The 14863-nt window shown below is 42.8% G+C and overlaps 1 protein-coding gene across 4 annotated transcripts in view; it reads left to right on the top strand.

Annotated features, from left to right (window-relative positions):
• The window catches only part of atg4c (autophagy related 4C, cysteine peptidase), a 51194-nt gene that overhangs the window by 11497 nt on the left and 24834 nt on the right, over nucleotides 1–14863 (top strand). For 3 of the 4 annotated variants that reach the window (XR_007248417.1, XM_048539098.1, XM_059647860.1), the window contains exons 3-5: nucleotides 416–499; nucleotides 9770–10003; nucleotides 10819–11173. Coding sequence is in view for 3 of the 4 variants with exons in the window: in XM_048539098.1 (XP_048395055.1) it covers nucleotides 416–499; nucleotides 9770–10003; nucleotides 10819–11173 (673 nt within the window). In the remaining variant the exon portion in view is untranslated. The remainder of the gene's footprint in view (nucleotides 1–415; nucleotides 500–9769; nucleotides 10004–10818; nucleotides 11174–14863) is intronic. The other variant, XM_059647859.1, reaches the window with a different exon arrangement.

Consider the following 14863-nt stretch of genomic DNA (forward strand, 5'->3'; position numbering starts at 1 on the left):
AGGAGCAATGAACAAATATTTGCTTGTAAAATTCAAGTTTTATTGTGTAATTAAGCTGAATTTTGTTGTATAATCAGTTTACTTTGAGCACATCTGAAAATGTTGATGGTGTCTACACTTTAATGAGCCACATACCTTCTCGCATTCGAGCAGCAAAGCCAATTTTATATTGCTATGTCTAACACCAGTGCCACTCCCACGCACAACTGCATACTTTAATGAAATCTAATTTCTTCAGATGCTAACTGTGCAGCTTTTTGCCAATGGCGGTTTTATTTAAAGAAAGTTAAAACAATGGGCTTCTGTATTCTGTCTGTCAGTGAAACTTTATGGGTCGTTCTGGAAGTATTAGAAAATGCCCCGTGAACTGCTTTGTAGTGCAAATAATGCTTTTCTGTGCTTTCTATTCCTTCAGGCTGGGTTGTGAGAACCAAAACAAATTTTAGCAGAAATTCGCCTGTGTTTTTGCTGGGAAAATGCTATCATTTCAAGTCAGAGGGTAGGTAAAGTATTTCTAATTTTCTAAAATGCTTCACTCATTTCAGTTCATTATTTGAGGAACGGAAGGTTTTGTGGTTTTGCATTGTTATTTCTCTTCTGGGACTAAATTTGAGTAATAATGGGTTGAAATAAAAATAACTAATATAAAAGGCAGCATATAACTCAGCCTGCAAAAGGGCAAGATGACCTGATAGGCATGAATTTCTGAGAAGGAGGTGACCTGAAACATTGGTCCGCCAATTCTGTCTTCTATATTCACTGAGTTCCTAGCGTTTTCTGTTTTCTTTATTTGCCTTTATAACATGCAGAGTTTCTCTTTTACCTTTGGAATGAAAAGTCAGTTCACACCTCTGGATATTAAATTGTATCTGCAACAAGCTGGAAAGCAGCAATCCATTTCCCAAAGTTCCCCACCAAGTTGATCAAGATTGACCTAAGTTGCTGTTCTTGTTGTCTGGTGAACATGGTTCCATTTTATACAAAGGTGCTTCAAGATGTTGGAATATGATGACAGTTTCTCATGTAGTGGTGAGGGTTTATTTAATCCATTTCTGGTAGTTATAGCTGGTAATACAATGCATAGAAACATCCAAGGCAGACTTGAAGACCAACAGATTTGATTTTGGAGTCATTTTAAAACTAGAGACATTTCCTGACATCACTGGAGGAAGACAGCCTTATTGAACTGAGTTGCGCTTTAACAATAGATTAACATATTGAGTGATGTACAGCATTGAATACCATAATAGAGGAAAATTTGATTTAACAGCATACAATGTACTGTAACAGCTTGTGTCTGCTAAGTACTTTGTAGTAAACCTAGATGCTTAGCAGGAGCATTATCAAACAATATTTGCAATAACGATGGATATTGTGCCCAATTTAAAAAAATGGTATAGCCATGAATGTAAAAATTGTAACCAGAGATAATGGGAACTCGCTGGAGAATCCAACATAACAAAGTGTGAAGCTGGATGAACACAGCAGGCCAAGCAGCATCTCAGGAGCACAAAAGCTGACCTATCTGGCCTAGACCCTTCATCAGAGAGGGGGATGGGGAGAGAGTTCTGAAATAAATAGGGAGAGAGGGGGAGGCGGATCGAAGATGGATAGACGAGAAAATAGGTGAAGATGAGAGTATAGCTGGGGAGGGGATACGTCAGTCCGGGGAGGACGGACAGGTCAAGGAGGTGGGATGAGGTTAGTAGGTGGGAAATGGAGGTGTGGCTTGAGGTGGGAGGAGGGGATAGGTGAGAGGAAGAACAGGTTAGGAAGGAGGGGACGAGCTGGGCTGGTTTTGGGATGCAGTGGGGGAAGGGGAGATTTTGAAGCTTGTGAAATCCACATTGATACCATTGGGCTGCAGGGTTCCCAAGTGGAATATGAGTTGCTGTTCCTGCAAACTTTGGGTGGCATCATTGTGGCACTGCTGGAGGCCTGGGTACCCGCATGGGCCCAAGCAATGCTTGCTTCTTTGAAGGTTACGTGGAACAGTCCCTCTTCAGCACCTACACTGGCCCCAGCCCCCACCTCTTCCTCTGTTACATTGACTATATTGGCACCGTCTCTTGCTCCCAAGAGGAGCTCGAACAGTTCATCCACTTCACCAACACCTTCCACCCCAACCTCAAGTTCACCTGGGCCATCTCCAACACATCCCTCACCTTCCTGGACCTCTCTGTCTCCATCTCAGTCAACCAGGTAGAAACTGATGTCCATTTCAAGCCCACTGACTCCCACAGCTACCTAGAATACACCTCCTCCCACCCACCCTCCTGCAAAAATGCCATCCCAATTCCTTCGCCTCTGCCGCATCTGCTCCCGGGATGAGGCATTCCACTCCCGTGCATCCCAGATGTCCGCGTTCTTCAAGGACCGCAACTTGCCCCCGTCCAGTGGTCGAGAATGCCCTTGACCGTGTCTCCCGCAACACTTCCCTCACACCCCACCCCCGCAATAACCACCCTAAGAGAATCCCCTTCGTCCTCACATACCACCCCACCAACCTCTGGGTACAACGCATCATCCTCTGACACTTCCGCCATCTACAATCCGACCCCACCACCCAAGACATTTTTCCATCCCCACCCTTGTCTGCCTTCTGGAGAGACCACTCTCTCTGTGACGCCCTTGTCTGCTCCACACTCCACTCACCCGGCACCTTGCCCTGCAACCGCAGGAAGTGCTACACTTGCCCCCACACCACCTCCCTCACCCCCATCTCAGGCCCCAGGATGACTTTCCATATCAAGCAGATGTTCACCTGCACATCTGCCAATGTGGTATACTGTATCCACTGTACTCGGTGTGGCTCCCTCTACATTAGAGAAACCAAGCGGAGGCTTGGGGACCGCTTTGCAGAACACCTCCGCCAGGTTCGCAATAAACAATTGCACCTCCTAGTCGTGTACCATTTCAACTCCCCCTCCCATTCCTTAGATGACATGCCCATCCTGGGCCTCCTGCAGTGCCACAGTGATGCCACCCTAAGATTGCAGGAACAGCAACTGATATTCCGCTTGGGAACCCTGCAGCCCAATGGTATCAATGTGGACTTCACAAGCTTGAAAATCTCCCCTTCCCCACTGGATTCCAAAATCATCCCAGCTCGTCCCCTCCCCCCACTGCATCCCAAAACCAGCCCAACCTGTCCCCGCCTCCCTAACCTGTTCTTCCTCTCACCTATCCCCTCATCCCACCTCAAGCCACACCTCCATTTCCCACCTACTAATCTCATCCCGCCTCCTTGACCTGTCCATCCTCCCCAGACTGACCTATCCCCTCCCCATCTCCCCATGTATACTCTCCTCTCCACCTCTCTCCTTCTCCTCTGTCCATCTTCGGTCCGCCTCCCCCTCTCTCCCTATTTATTCCAGAACCCTCTCCTCATCCCCCTCTCTGATGAAGGGTCTCGGCCCGAAAGGTCAGCTTTTGTGCTTCTGAGATGCTGCTTGGCCTGCTCTGTTCATCCAGCTTCACACTTTGTTATCATAGTCATGAAGGTGATTGGTTTTTAAAAAGCATCCTAAGGGAGGCTGAAATCTTGAGGGGCAATTTCAGTGTTTGAAGCTTTGAGCATGACTCCCAATGGTGGAGCGATTAAAATCAGGGAACCAGAAAGAGTGGTAAGGCTGGAAGAATCGCTAAACAAGAATCGAAATTTTAAAATTGATGCTTTGCCTGACAGGAAGCCAGTCTTAATTGCTGGTAAATGAATGGACATGGAGAGTAGAGTGTGGATGAATTCAGGTTTACGGAGGATAAACATGATGATGGGGCAGGCGGGGTAGCATTGGAATTGTTACATTTGGAGATAATGGTTGAAACCTTTAGCAGCATATGAAGTGAAAAGAGATAAGATTGTACAATGCCATGGAGGAGGAAATAGATTCCCAAAGCAGTAGTACAGATTGGAAGCTTGACTGCAATTTAAATGTAATACATTTGTTCCAAATAGGCTGGTTCAACCTCTGATTTTTGCGAGGGAGAAGAATGGAGCTGGTGACAAAGGAATTTGATTTGTGTCAGGGAAAATTAGACCATTTGACACTTAAAATTTCAACTATTGTTGATATGTAGACAAGTATATTAAGAAATGAAAGGTACCCTGATTTGTGAAAGGCAAACCATGTTTGAGTAGCTATTGATAAACTAGTGGTGTGGGTTAGGGAGCTAGTGCAATTCGCGTTGTGTTGTACAGATTTTCAAAAAACACTTGATTAAGTATGAGAATAGCGTTTGAAGCTGGATGAACACCGCAAGCCAAGCAACATCTCAGGAGCACAAAAGCTGACGTTTCAGGCCTAGACCCTTCATCAGAGAGGGGGATGGGGTGAGGGTTCTGGAATAAATAGGGGGAGAGAGGGGGAGGCGGACCGAAGATGGAGGGAAAAGATAAGTGGAGAGGAGAGGAGAGGAGAGTATAGGTAGGGAGGGGATAGGACAGTCCAGGAAAGATGCACAGGTCAAGGAGGTGGGATGAGGTTAGTAGGTAGGAAATGGAGGTGCGGCTTGGGGTGGGAGGAAGGGATGGGTGAGAGGAAGAACAGGTTAGGGAGGCAGAGACAGGCTGGGCTGGTTTTGGGATGCAGTGGGTGGAGGGGAAGAGCTGGGCTGGTTGTGTGATGCACTGGGGGGAGGGGAACGAACTGGGCTGGTTTTGGGATGCGGTGGGGGAAGGGGAGATTTTCAAGCTTGTGAAGTCTACAATGATGCCATTGGGCTGCAGGGTTCCCAAGTGGAATATGAGTTGCTGTTCCTGCAACCTTCGGGTGGCATCATTGTGGCACTGCAGGAGGCCCATGATGGACATGTCATCTGAGGAATGGGAGGGGGAGTTGAAATGGTTCGCGACTGGGAGGTGCAGTTGTTTATTGCGAACCGAGCGGAGGTGTTCTGCAACGCGGTCCCCAAGCCTCCGCTTGGTTTCCTCAATGTAGAGGAAGCCACACCGGGTACAATGGATACAATATACCACATTGGCAGATGTGCAGGTGAACCTCTGCTTAATGTGGAAAGCCATCTTGGGGCCTGGGATGGGGGTGAGGGAGGAGGTGTGGGGGCCAGTGTAGCACTTCCTGCGGTTGCAGGGGAAGGTGCTGGTGTGGTGGGGTTGGAGGGCAGTGTGGAGCGAACAAGGGAGTCACGGAGAGAGTGGTCTCTCCGGAAAGCAGACAAGGGTGGGGATGGAAAAATGTCTTGGGTGGTGGGGTCGGATTGTAGATGGTGGAAGTGTCGGAGGACGATGCGTTGTATCCAGAGGTTGGTGGGGTGGTGTGTGAGAACAAGGGGGGTCCTCTTTGGGTGGGCTGTGAGGGATGTGTTGCGGGAAATGCAGGAGACGCAGTCAAGGGCGTTCTCGACCACTGTGGGGCGGAAAATTGTGGTCCTCGAAGAACTTGGACATCTGGGATGTGCGGGAATGGAATGCCTTATCCTGGGAGCAGATGCGGCGGAGGCGGAGGAATTGGGAATAGGGGATGGAATTTTTGCAGGCGGGTGGGTGGGTGGAGGTGTATTCTAGGTATCTGTGGGAGTCGGTGGGCTTGAAATGGACATCAGTTACAAGCTGGCTGCCTGAGATGAAGACTGAGAGGTCCAGAAAGGTGAGGGATGTGTTGGAGATGGCCCAGGTGAACTTAATGTTGGGGTGGAAGGTGTTGGTGAAGTGGATGAACTGTTCGAGCTCCTCTGGGGAGTAAGCGGCGGCGCCGATACAGTCATCAATGTAACGGAGGATTAAGTATGATAGACTCGTTAACAACAAATTTTAAATCTGTTGGATTAAAGAGGCGGTGATTCTGTTGACAGAAAATTTACGAAGGACAGAGAGTAGTGGTCAAAGGTGTCTTCCAATTCAGAGTGAGATGTGAAGCGTCACACCTCAATGATCAGTTACTCTGCTTTTTGTCATTATAAATGTTGGCTTGAATTGGGGAAAATTCTTTGCTTTTTTTTAAACATAGTATCGTGTGTTCTTTAAAACCTACCAGAACACATTCAAGTTCTCATCTGAAGGATAAGATGTCCAACAATGCAGTGTTCTCTCAGTATTGTGTCGTGTAAAGCTTATGGGCTCAGTTACGGGAGAAAGATTTGTTTAATGTGACTGTATTACTGACTGAGCCATGCTGAAATGAAGTAATCCATTGGTTCAGTTTTTAAAAGTCATTCATGGGATGAAGGCATCGCTGGCCAGGCCAGCATTTATTGCCCATCCCTAATTGCCTGAATCAGTTTAAAACTTTCAAATGGGTGCACGTTGGCTCAGAGCTTAGCCCTGCAGCCTCACAGCGCCAGGGACCCGAGTTTGATTCCAGCCTCGGGTAACTGTCTGTACGGAGTTTGCACATTCTCCCCGTGGCTGCGTGGGTTTCCTCCGGGTACTCCGGTTCCCTCCCACAGTCCAAAGATGTGCAGGCTAGGTGCATCGGCCATGCTGAATTGCCCCATAGTGTTCATGGACGTGTGGGCTACAGGGGGATGGGTCTGGGTGGGATGCTCCAACGGGTGGTGTGGACTTGTTGGGCCGAAGGTCCTGTTTTCACACTGCAGGGAATACAATCTAATGTAATCTATATTATTCAAGAAAACATCTGATGATTATTGATGTATTTTGTTTTTGTGTTTTGAAACTGCCTCAGAATATATAGTATGTGTAAAACTCTCAAATTTGGTTTTTCTTCAAAATAAACTTAAAACATTGACATTACACACTCTTGAATTGCTTACAGTGCTTTGAAAAATTGTTGCTCACTTGTGAAAGCTTTACCCATTTGCATATTGTGTCACTGAGAGGCAGTTGAGATGTAATAACCTTTCACTCTAAGTATTATTTGAAGAATATTTGTTCATTTGGTAAAAACGTAAGTAATGTTAGTGGGTTTTTATTTAAAAAGTGCAGTACCTCCTTCTTATCATTTGGTGTCACTGTAATCAGCATTTAGATTAAAATATGTTGTAGTACTTGACTCTAGCCACTGAGTGGCATTGCAGGAAATTGCTTTGCAGCGCTATCCAGTGGCTGGTACTGAATATCATGTTATGACTTTTTGATATCCAGTATAAGAATCAGGCATTACATACATGAGGAATTTGTAACCAACAAAAATGGCTTTTAAGGGTGCAGAGGGGTTTTGATATTTTCTTTGGGGAAATACATTAGAACTTTTGGAAAAAAGTACAATTAGAAAAGCAGAATAATTTCAAAAGGCACTTGGATGGCTACTTGTGGAAAATAAGCCTGCTGGGCTCCAGAAGTACAGCAGTGTAATGGAACTGTTTGGATTGCTCTGTGAGAGTTAACATTAAGTTATTGGGTCAAATTGTTGCCTTCTGCACCATGAATCTCAGTCTTTGAAATCAGAGACAGATGTTTGTAACTCAGAATTTCTAACCTTTGACCTGTCTTGTAACTACAATATTTATTTGTTGACCAGATCTTGTTACAGGCAGCCATTGCCTGCGTCTACAGAGTTGCTAATGAAACAATCAGTGACCGTGCCCAATTCTGATAAATGAAGAGTCATTAGTAAGGCAGCTAAAGATGATTGGGCCTTGACATAACCCTGATGAACTCTTGAAGTCCCAGAGCTGATACTGTTGTCATCTAATAGTTTCAACTTGTTGACTTGATATTAGGTGTGATTCCAACAAATGATTAATTTTCCCCCATTACCATTAACTTTCAATTTTGTTGAGCTGCTTGGTACCATTGTGAATTAACTGTGCTTGGTATCAAGGATAGTCACACTCCCCTCACTGCTTGGATTTACTGAGATTTCAAACCATATAACCTTATTGAAACAAACTGAAAATTGGTGTATAAGTGTCACTTGACACCACTGTTGAAGAAAATCTTCCATTACTTCGAAAATTGAAAGTAGACTGATTGGATGATAATTGGCGAATTGGATTTGTTCAAGTCTTGTAGATGAGATGTACCTGGACAAGTTGCACATTCAGATAAGTACAAGATTTTTTTATGAAATGGGAAGAAATAGCTAATTCTGGAGAATAGATCTTCATCACTATAGCTGGAATGTTGTCAGCCCAGCACCCTTTGCTGTATCTAATTCTCCTAGACATTATGTTAAGTTAATTGAAATGGCTGTAGAGGACCTGCAAATGGGTAGTTCAAGAGGAGATAGAAATGGGTAATCCATTTGACATTCTGGCTGAACTTGGTGACAAATGCCTCAGCTGTGTATTTACTTGCATGCTCATATCATTGATATAAAAGATTTTCTGAAATGGGGTGCCAATACAGAGAAATCTATGGCTACATGTTCAAAATCTTTTGAAGGCAACATGACAAGTTGATTAAGTATTTAAGTATGCATCTGTGATGCTAGACTTTGTAAATATCAACATCAAATTTAAAAGCAAACAAGTCATGATGAACTTCTGTGAATCTTTGGTTGGACCTTATACTGCTGTGTATAATTTTGACACCCTACCTTATGAAGGTCTAGAAGAGGATACAGCATGACACCAGGGATGAACGGGTTAAGTTATTTGGCAAAGTTTGCAAAACTGACATTGTTTTCCATTTAATAGAGAGATTGAGGGGAAATTTTTATGAAATATTCAAAATTGTGAGGAATTTTGATAGAGTAAGTATGTAAAAACTACTTCCTTTTGTGGGTGGACTGGCAAGAAGCCATAGACCTAAAATAATTGGCAATGCAAATATAGATTTCGCAAGATCTGGAGCACTCTGAAAGTGAGATGGATTCTGTGAAAATAAGTAATTCCTAATAGCCAATCTAATCCTACTTACACAATTTTTTCAGTCGCACTCTAGTGGTAGCTCATTTCTTTGGTTCAAATAACCTATCCACTTGAACAAAACATAATTCCTTCATTATTTTGAAAACAACAATCATGCATATTCATCTTTTCAAGCCCACTCTGATAAACAAATGCTCTTCAACTAGAAACCAACGCCGTCACAAATTAGCTATTGCATTTTCCTAAAATATAGCGTTGACCACTCTTCAAAATTAACTCCTTGGCCACAAACACTTTGGTGTTCTTAGCCTAAGTACACATACTGTACTGAAAAGCTGCAATTACTTCCTTTCTGTTCATCTTCTGTTTTAGTCATTCATTCTACAGTAGGGGAAGGACAGTCTTGAGAGATAATGCTTATTTTTGAACTATACCCTTAATGGGTGCCTTTTGTTATTTTTAAGTCAATTTTCTGTCTAAACAAGAGAGGGGAAAAATGATTAACCTTTGAATTGCTTAAATGGTGCTCTTGATCTCCAGCAGCCAGCTGTTTCTTAAAGCCAGCCAGTTGGCTGCAGTGAGGCTTCGATGACAGACACAGTAGAGGACCACTCCACCCACTCACCCACCACTGCCTTCAGGTTTTGCCGGCCAGGTAGTTTTCAGTCAGTTGTAGTTCAATTATAAGTAAATGTGGAATAAGAGAATGCACTTTGACACGTCAATTTCACGCCTTTCACAGACCAGATGCAATACACTAATACTCAGATTCTGCAGCATCAGCAGTTCCTACTCTGTCTGTAACAGTACACCCTGTCACAACCTCTTTCTAACCTACGTAGTCAGTTGATGGAAGTTTCTGCAAAAGATCTCCAAAGATAAGTAAGTCTCAAATGTTCATCCCATCCCCATTCTCAACCATTCAGCCCTTGCTTGCACTCCTCCCATACAGAACAAAATATCTCTTCTCTGTCTGTCAGTTTAAGTAAATGCTTGACGGGATTTTAAAAAAAAATTTGCTCTTTGCATTTTCTAGGAGTGCTTGAAAGTGCATCAGGTTGCAGAGATGCAGCTACAAACTCAGAAATGGTTTTGTGTAATGTGAATCAATTCCGTAAAGACTTCATCACTAGAATCTGGCTAACGTATCGCCGTGAGTTCCCGCAATTAAAAGGGTGTACACTTACAACAGACTGTGGCTGGGGCTGCACACTGAGATCTGGTCAAATGCTGTTGGCCCAAAGCCTTCTGCTCCATTTTCTTGGACGAGGTGAGTTTGTTTGTTTTGTTCTGATGTAATTGGTAATAAATTTTATGATGCTAGTTCAGTTATGCATTAAAATGCTTAGAGGATGAATTCAGTGAATCTTACTTGAGCCTTCACTTGATCATTATGCTGTGCTATATTGGTCTGAATTTGGATCGCGATGGTGTTACAACATTTAACTACTGAAAGGAAGGTTTAATTGCAAATCGCCATCTGGTGACCTACACTGGAAATTCATGTGTTTAGTACAGCAAGCAAACACAAGGTGAGGTTCTACAATGGAGAATGGCCATTGGGTGATATGCCAGAAGGCACTGGGCATTTGTGCAACCATGCCTTAGAGAATCATCGCTTTCAAAGGGTAAATGAAATAACAGGAAAGAAAAGTACCATTAATGTCTATTTATAATAAATAGTCATAACCCATTTGATTGCACTGAAAGACATTGTAAATGAGTATATAACTTTTAACATGTTCTCCCCAAAGCTCTGCACTTCTGCCATTGCATTCCTCAGAGGTCAGATGAATGACCTGGTTCAGTACCTCTCCCAGTGCTAACCCTACCATTGTACTTAGCAAAAATATTAAACTGCATTGAAAAGTGGAAAATCCAGGCAGATTGTTCCCATTTTTCTGAGGACTGTGAGACTAATTGAGATGCTGCTCGTGCATGCTTGATAAAATTAACTATCTCACAATAGAGTTACAATGAAACACCAGTGTTTTGTCCCACTGTGGCATCAGTTTCCTGTGCCATGAAGAGAACCTCAATTTTTATTTTTGAACAGTCTAATTGATGGGTTATGTTCTGTTGCAGATTGGCTCTGGCCAGATGCACTTCAAATGGTTGCCTTAGAAACTGAGCTATTCAAAGTGAAGCCGCCAACAATGAATGATGTTGTTGCAGATTTTACCTTCCTGCCACCTTTAGAAAGTCCACTACAGGATATGAGTGAACAGCTGGGCTTTTCAAGTAATGAGAAACAAACGCTAAAGTTAAATCCTGGTAATACAGCAAATGAGGATGAGAAGTTCCATCGGAAAATAATTTCCTGGTTAGCAGACATCCCAGCAGCTACCTTTGGAATGCATAAACTGATAGAGTTGGGAGAACATTCTGGCAAGCGAGCTGGGGATTGGTATGGCCCAGCTGTTGTCGCCCACATTTTAAGGTAAGTGGACATTAATTTTTTTTATTGACATCATAGGAACATAGGATTCCAGAACAAGAGCAGGCTCTTTGGTCCTTCGAGCCTGCTCTGCACTTTAAATAAGATCATGACTAGTCTGGTTGTGGTCTTAACTCTACTCCCTATCTGTGCCTCAAAATCCCTTCAATCCCTTGTCCATGAAAAATCTAAGTCTGTCTCGAATAAATTCAATAACCCAGCCTCCATTACTTCCTGTAAAAGAGAATTCCACATACAGATAACAAGGTGTGGAGCTGGATGAACACAGCAGGCCAAGCAGCATCTTAGGAGCAGGAAAGCTGACGTTTTAGCCACATTCTGAGGGAAGAAATCTCATCTCGGAATTAAAAGGGAAGCATCTTATTCCTAAGCAACATCCCCCCAATTTAAGTCACCCTGACACAAGAAACATCCTCCATATATCCACCTTATCAAGTCTCTTTGGGATCTTATATGTTTAAAAAAAAAACTACAATGCTTGACCACATGGAATATTGCTCAGGGATACTCTGTATACACAAAGCTGGTTTAGTCCAGCTTGACCAGTTACTCTCTGGAGTGATGGAGAGTTCATCAACAAAGCTATCAGGCAGAATCTACTTGGCAATAATCTGCTCACTGAGGTTTAGTTTGTGTTCCACTAAAGCCTTTGGTCAAACCTGGATAAAAGAGCTGAACTTTGTACGAAAGGTGAGAGTAGCTGTCCTTGACATCAAGGATGCATTTGAGTGAATGAGGCATCATGATGTCCTAGCAGAAATACAGACAATGGGAATCGAGGAGCAAACTTTCTGCTGGTTTGAGTCACACTGAACACAAAAGAAGATTGTTAAAGTTGTTGGAGGTCAAGCATCTCAACTCAGGACATCTTTGCAGGAGCTCTGCAGGTTAGTCTCCTAGCTCCAACCATCTTCAGCTGCTCTCTCATGAGGTGAGAAGTGGAGATGTTTCCAGTTTGCAGAAAGCTCAATACCGTTGGCAACTCATCAGGTACTGAAGCAATCCATGTCCAAATGCAGCAAGATTTGGACAATATCCAGGCATGGGAAGGCAAGTGGCAAGTAACATGCATGTCATGCAAGTTCTCTCGGTTATGACAATATTTCCAACAAGAGAGAATCTAACCATTGACCCCTTGACATTCAAAGGCGTTACTGTAGCTTAATTCCACCGCTGTCAACATCCTGGGGGCTACCATTGACCAAAAAATGCCTGGTCTAATTTTATAAAAACTGTGGCTTCAAAAGCAGGTCAGAGATTAAGACTCCTGCATTGAGTCGACTGCTGACTTCCCAAAGCCTGTCCACCATTTAGAAGGCACATGTCAGGAATGTGATGGAATACTACCCACTTGGCTGGATGAGTGGAGCTTCAAAAACTTCCTTTACATCTAACCAAATTGATTCTGTGTCTTGCTCTTTCCAAGCCTTGTCATTGCTTACTATTGTGCTAATGGCATTCTTAATTCATAGAGCTGCCACATTTTACTTGCTTGCTATTTTTGCAAAATGCCAAATTTCTTTCAATATTCAGGTGTCAACATTGATAATTCTGCAATCAGGTCTCTCTGACGAGTTACAGCTCATATTTCTAACTATGCTAACAATCCGTGTTGTTGCAAATTCTTCACACTTCAGAAAACAAAGGCTAACTTTTTTTAAACCATCTTTTCATTCTCTAATTTTATCTTCTGATAGAATGTGTAAACTTAACATTTTATCATGTCTTGCCAAACTCTGGTTATAATAACTCAAATTGCGGCCCTATTCTAGGATATGTTTGTTATGCTCTGGTTTGCCAAATATCCACTCACAAGATCCCTTCTGCCAACTACTTGGTTAAAGCCTTTTCTGTTTCCTTGTGGTAGTGATATGACTTGCCAAAACACTGGTTCCAGCATGGTTAAGATGATGTGTCCCCTAACGGCCCAGGTCCTCCTGACCTGTCTGTGTCTTTGGAACCCACATGAACCACAAAACCCAATTCTTAACCCTTCCACTCCCAGTTCCTGTCCTGCCCAGACCAGACGACCTACACCCTTTTTTATTTCTTTATTCATTCATGGGATGAGGATGTCATTTGGGCATTTGGCCAGGCAGCATTTCTTGCCCACCTGGTAGTTAAGAGTCAATCACATTACTTGGGTCTGGAGTCACACTTAGGCCAGACCAGGTAGGGATGGCAGTTTCCTTCCCTAAAGGGCATTAGTGAACCAGATGGAATTTTCCTGACAATTGGCAATGGATTTATGGTCATCATTAGACTCTTTAATTCCAGATTTTTATTGAATTCAAAGTCCACCATCTACCATGCTGGGATTCAAACCCAGGTCCCCAGAACATTATCGGGGTCTCTAGATTAACAGTGCAGTGATAATACCAGTAGGCCATTGCCTCCTGTGGTACCAGACAGACAACACAGTCATCTGTTGTCAGCTGCAGAGAACTATAATCTATCTTACTATACTGTACCCTACTACCACAAAATTCCTTTTTACTCTTCCCCATTTGAGTGGCTTCCTGTATCATGGTTCCGTATGAATCATGGAAAAAACCTAGATAAAATGACAATAAAAACCAAACAGAAGAAAATGAACAACTGACAGTGATGAGATTTCCAGAGCTTCTTAGTGCTGAAAATTCAAGAAGCAGATTGCTCTGTATCTTGGCTATCCCCAGTAAAGTTTTAACTAGCTGGAAGACAGTCTGCAATGGCATATTTCAGCTGAGAAGTTTGAGAAACAGTTTTGAGGAATGTTGTGTTTTCGAAAACAGATAAAGAAAGTTGAGGATTAGAGATGGCACGGAATTAGAATGATAATACCTTTATATTTGTATATTGAATAAGTTTTTGCTCCTCCTTTGCCCAACTACCCAGATAACTGCAAATAAAAGAGCTGACACTTACAATGCTGGCTGGTGCCAAGTGTCTTTTCATCTGCCTTCTCTTATAGTACCTGAGTGGAGTAAGGTTTAAATTTATATTTGATTGTGTGTTGTGGTACTGTACCCGGATCAATTTGTTATTGTTTTTTATTCCTTTGAACTTTTCTGCAGTCTAAGAATTGGGGATGTTGCAGTAATAATTTTAAAAGCTTTGCTTCAATTCTTGGGATAATTCTTGGGTTGATGTGGGCATGACAGCACGTACTTTTTGAAGCTAGTAGCTCAGAGAATATAATAGCAGGTTGCCACCTTGAACTATTATAGCAATGTTTTTCCATGGTGTTTGGAATTACAACATACTACCTTGGTGTCAATGAAGGTATAGCAACTTTAGATATGTTGCTGAGAAAGAACTAATTTGGGCAAAGGTTTTCTCATTTGTCTTACACTTTTTAGATTATTTTGCAAGAAATACCAAAGTAACTGGTGTTGGTAATTGAGAGGATTGTGCTGATTTTTTGGCAGGTGGACTATGATTGGTAGATGTGTTGTCATGGAGAATACACCAGTTAATGATGGTTAGCTGCTGTACTTTCTTTAAATTTGAAATATTGCAGGCTGACTGTTCTCAGTGCAATGCCATTACCAATGAACTGGTGAATTGCTATTACCTATCTTGGTGAATTAAGAAATATGCTATACTTATACATATATTCTTTCTGTGTGCAAAGATCAAACGTTGTATATTAATATACGTGGCTTCCAATATAAACAAACGTGCCACATT

This window comes from Stegostoma tigrinum, chromosome 8 (assembly GCF_030684315.1).
Source record: "Stegostoma tigrinum isolate sSteTig4 chromosome 8, sSteTig4.hap1, whole genome shotgun sequence".
Classification (NCBI taxonomy): domain Eukaryota; kingdom Metazoa; phylum Chordata; class Chondrichthyes; order Orectolobiformes; family Stegostomatidae; genus Stegostoma; species Stegostoma tigrinum.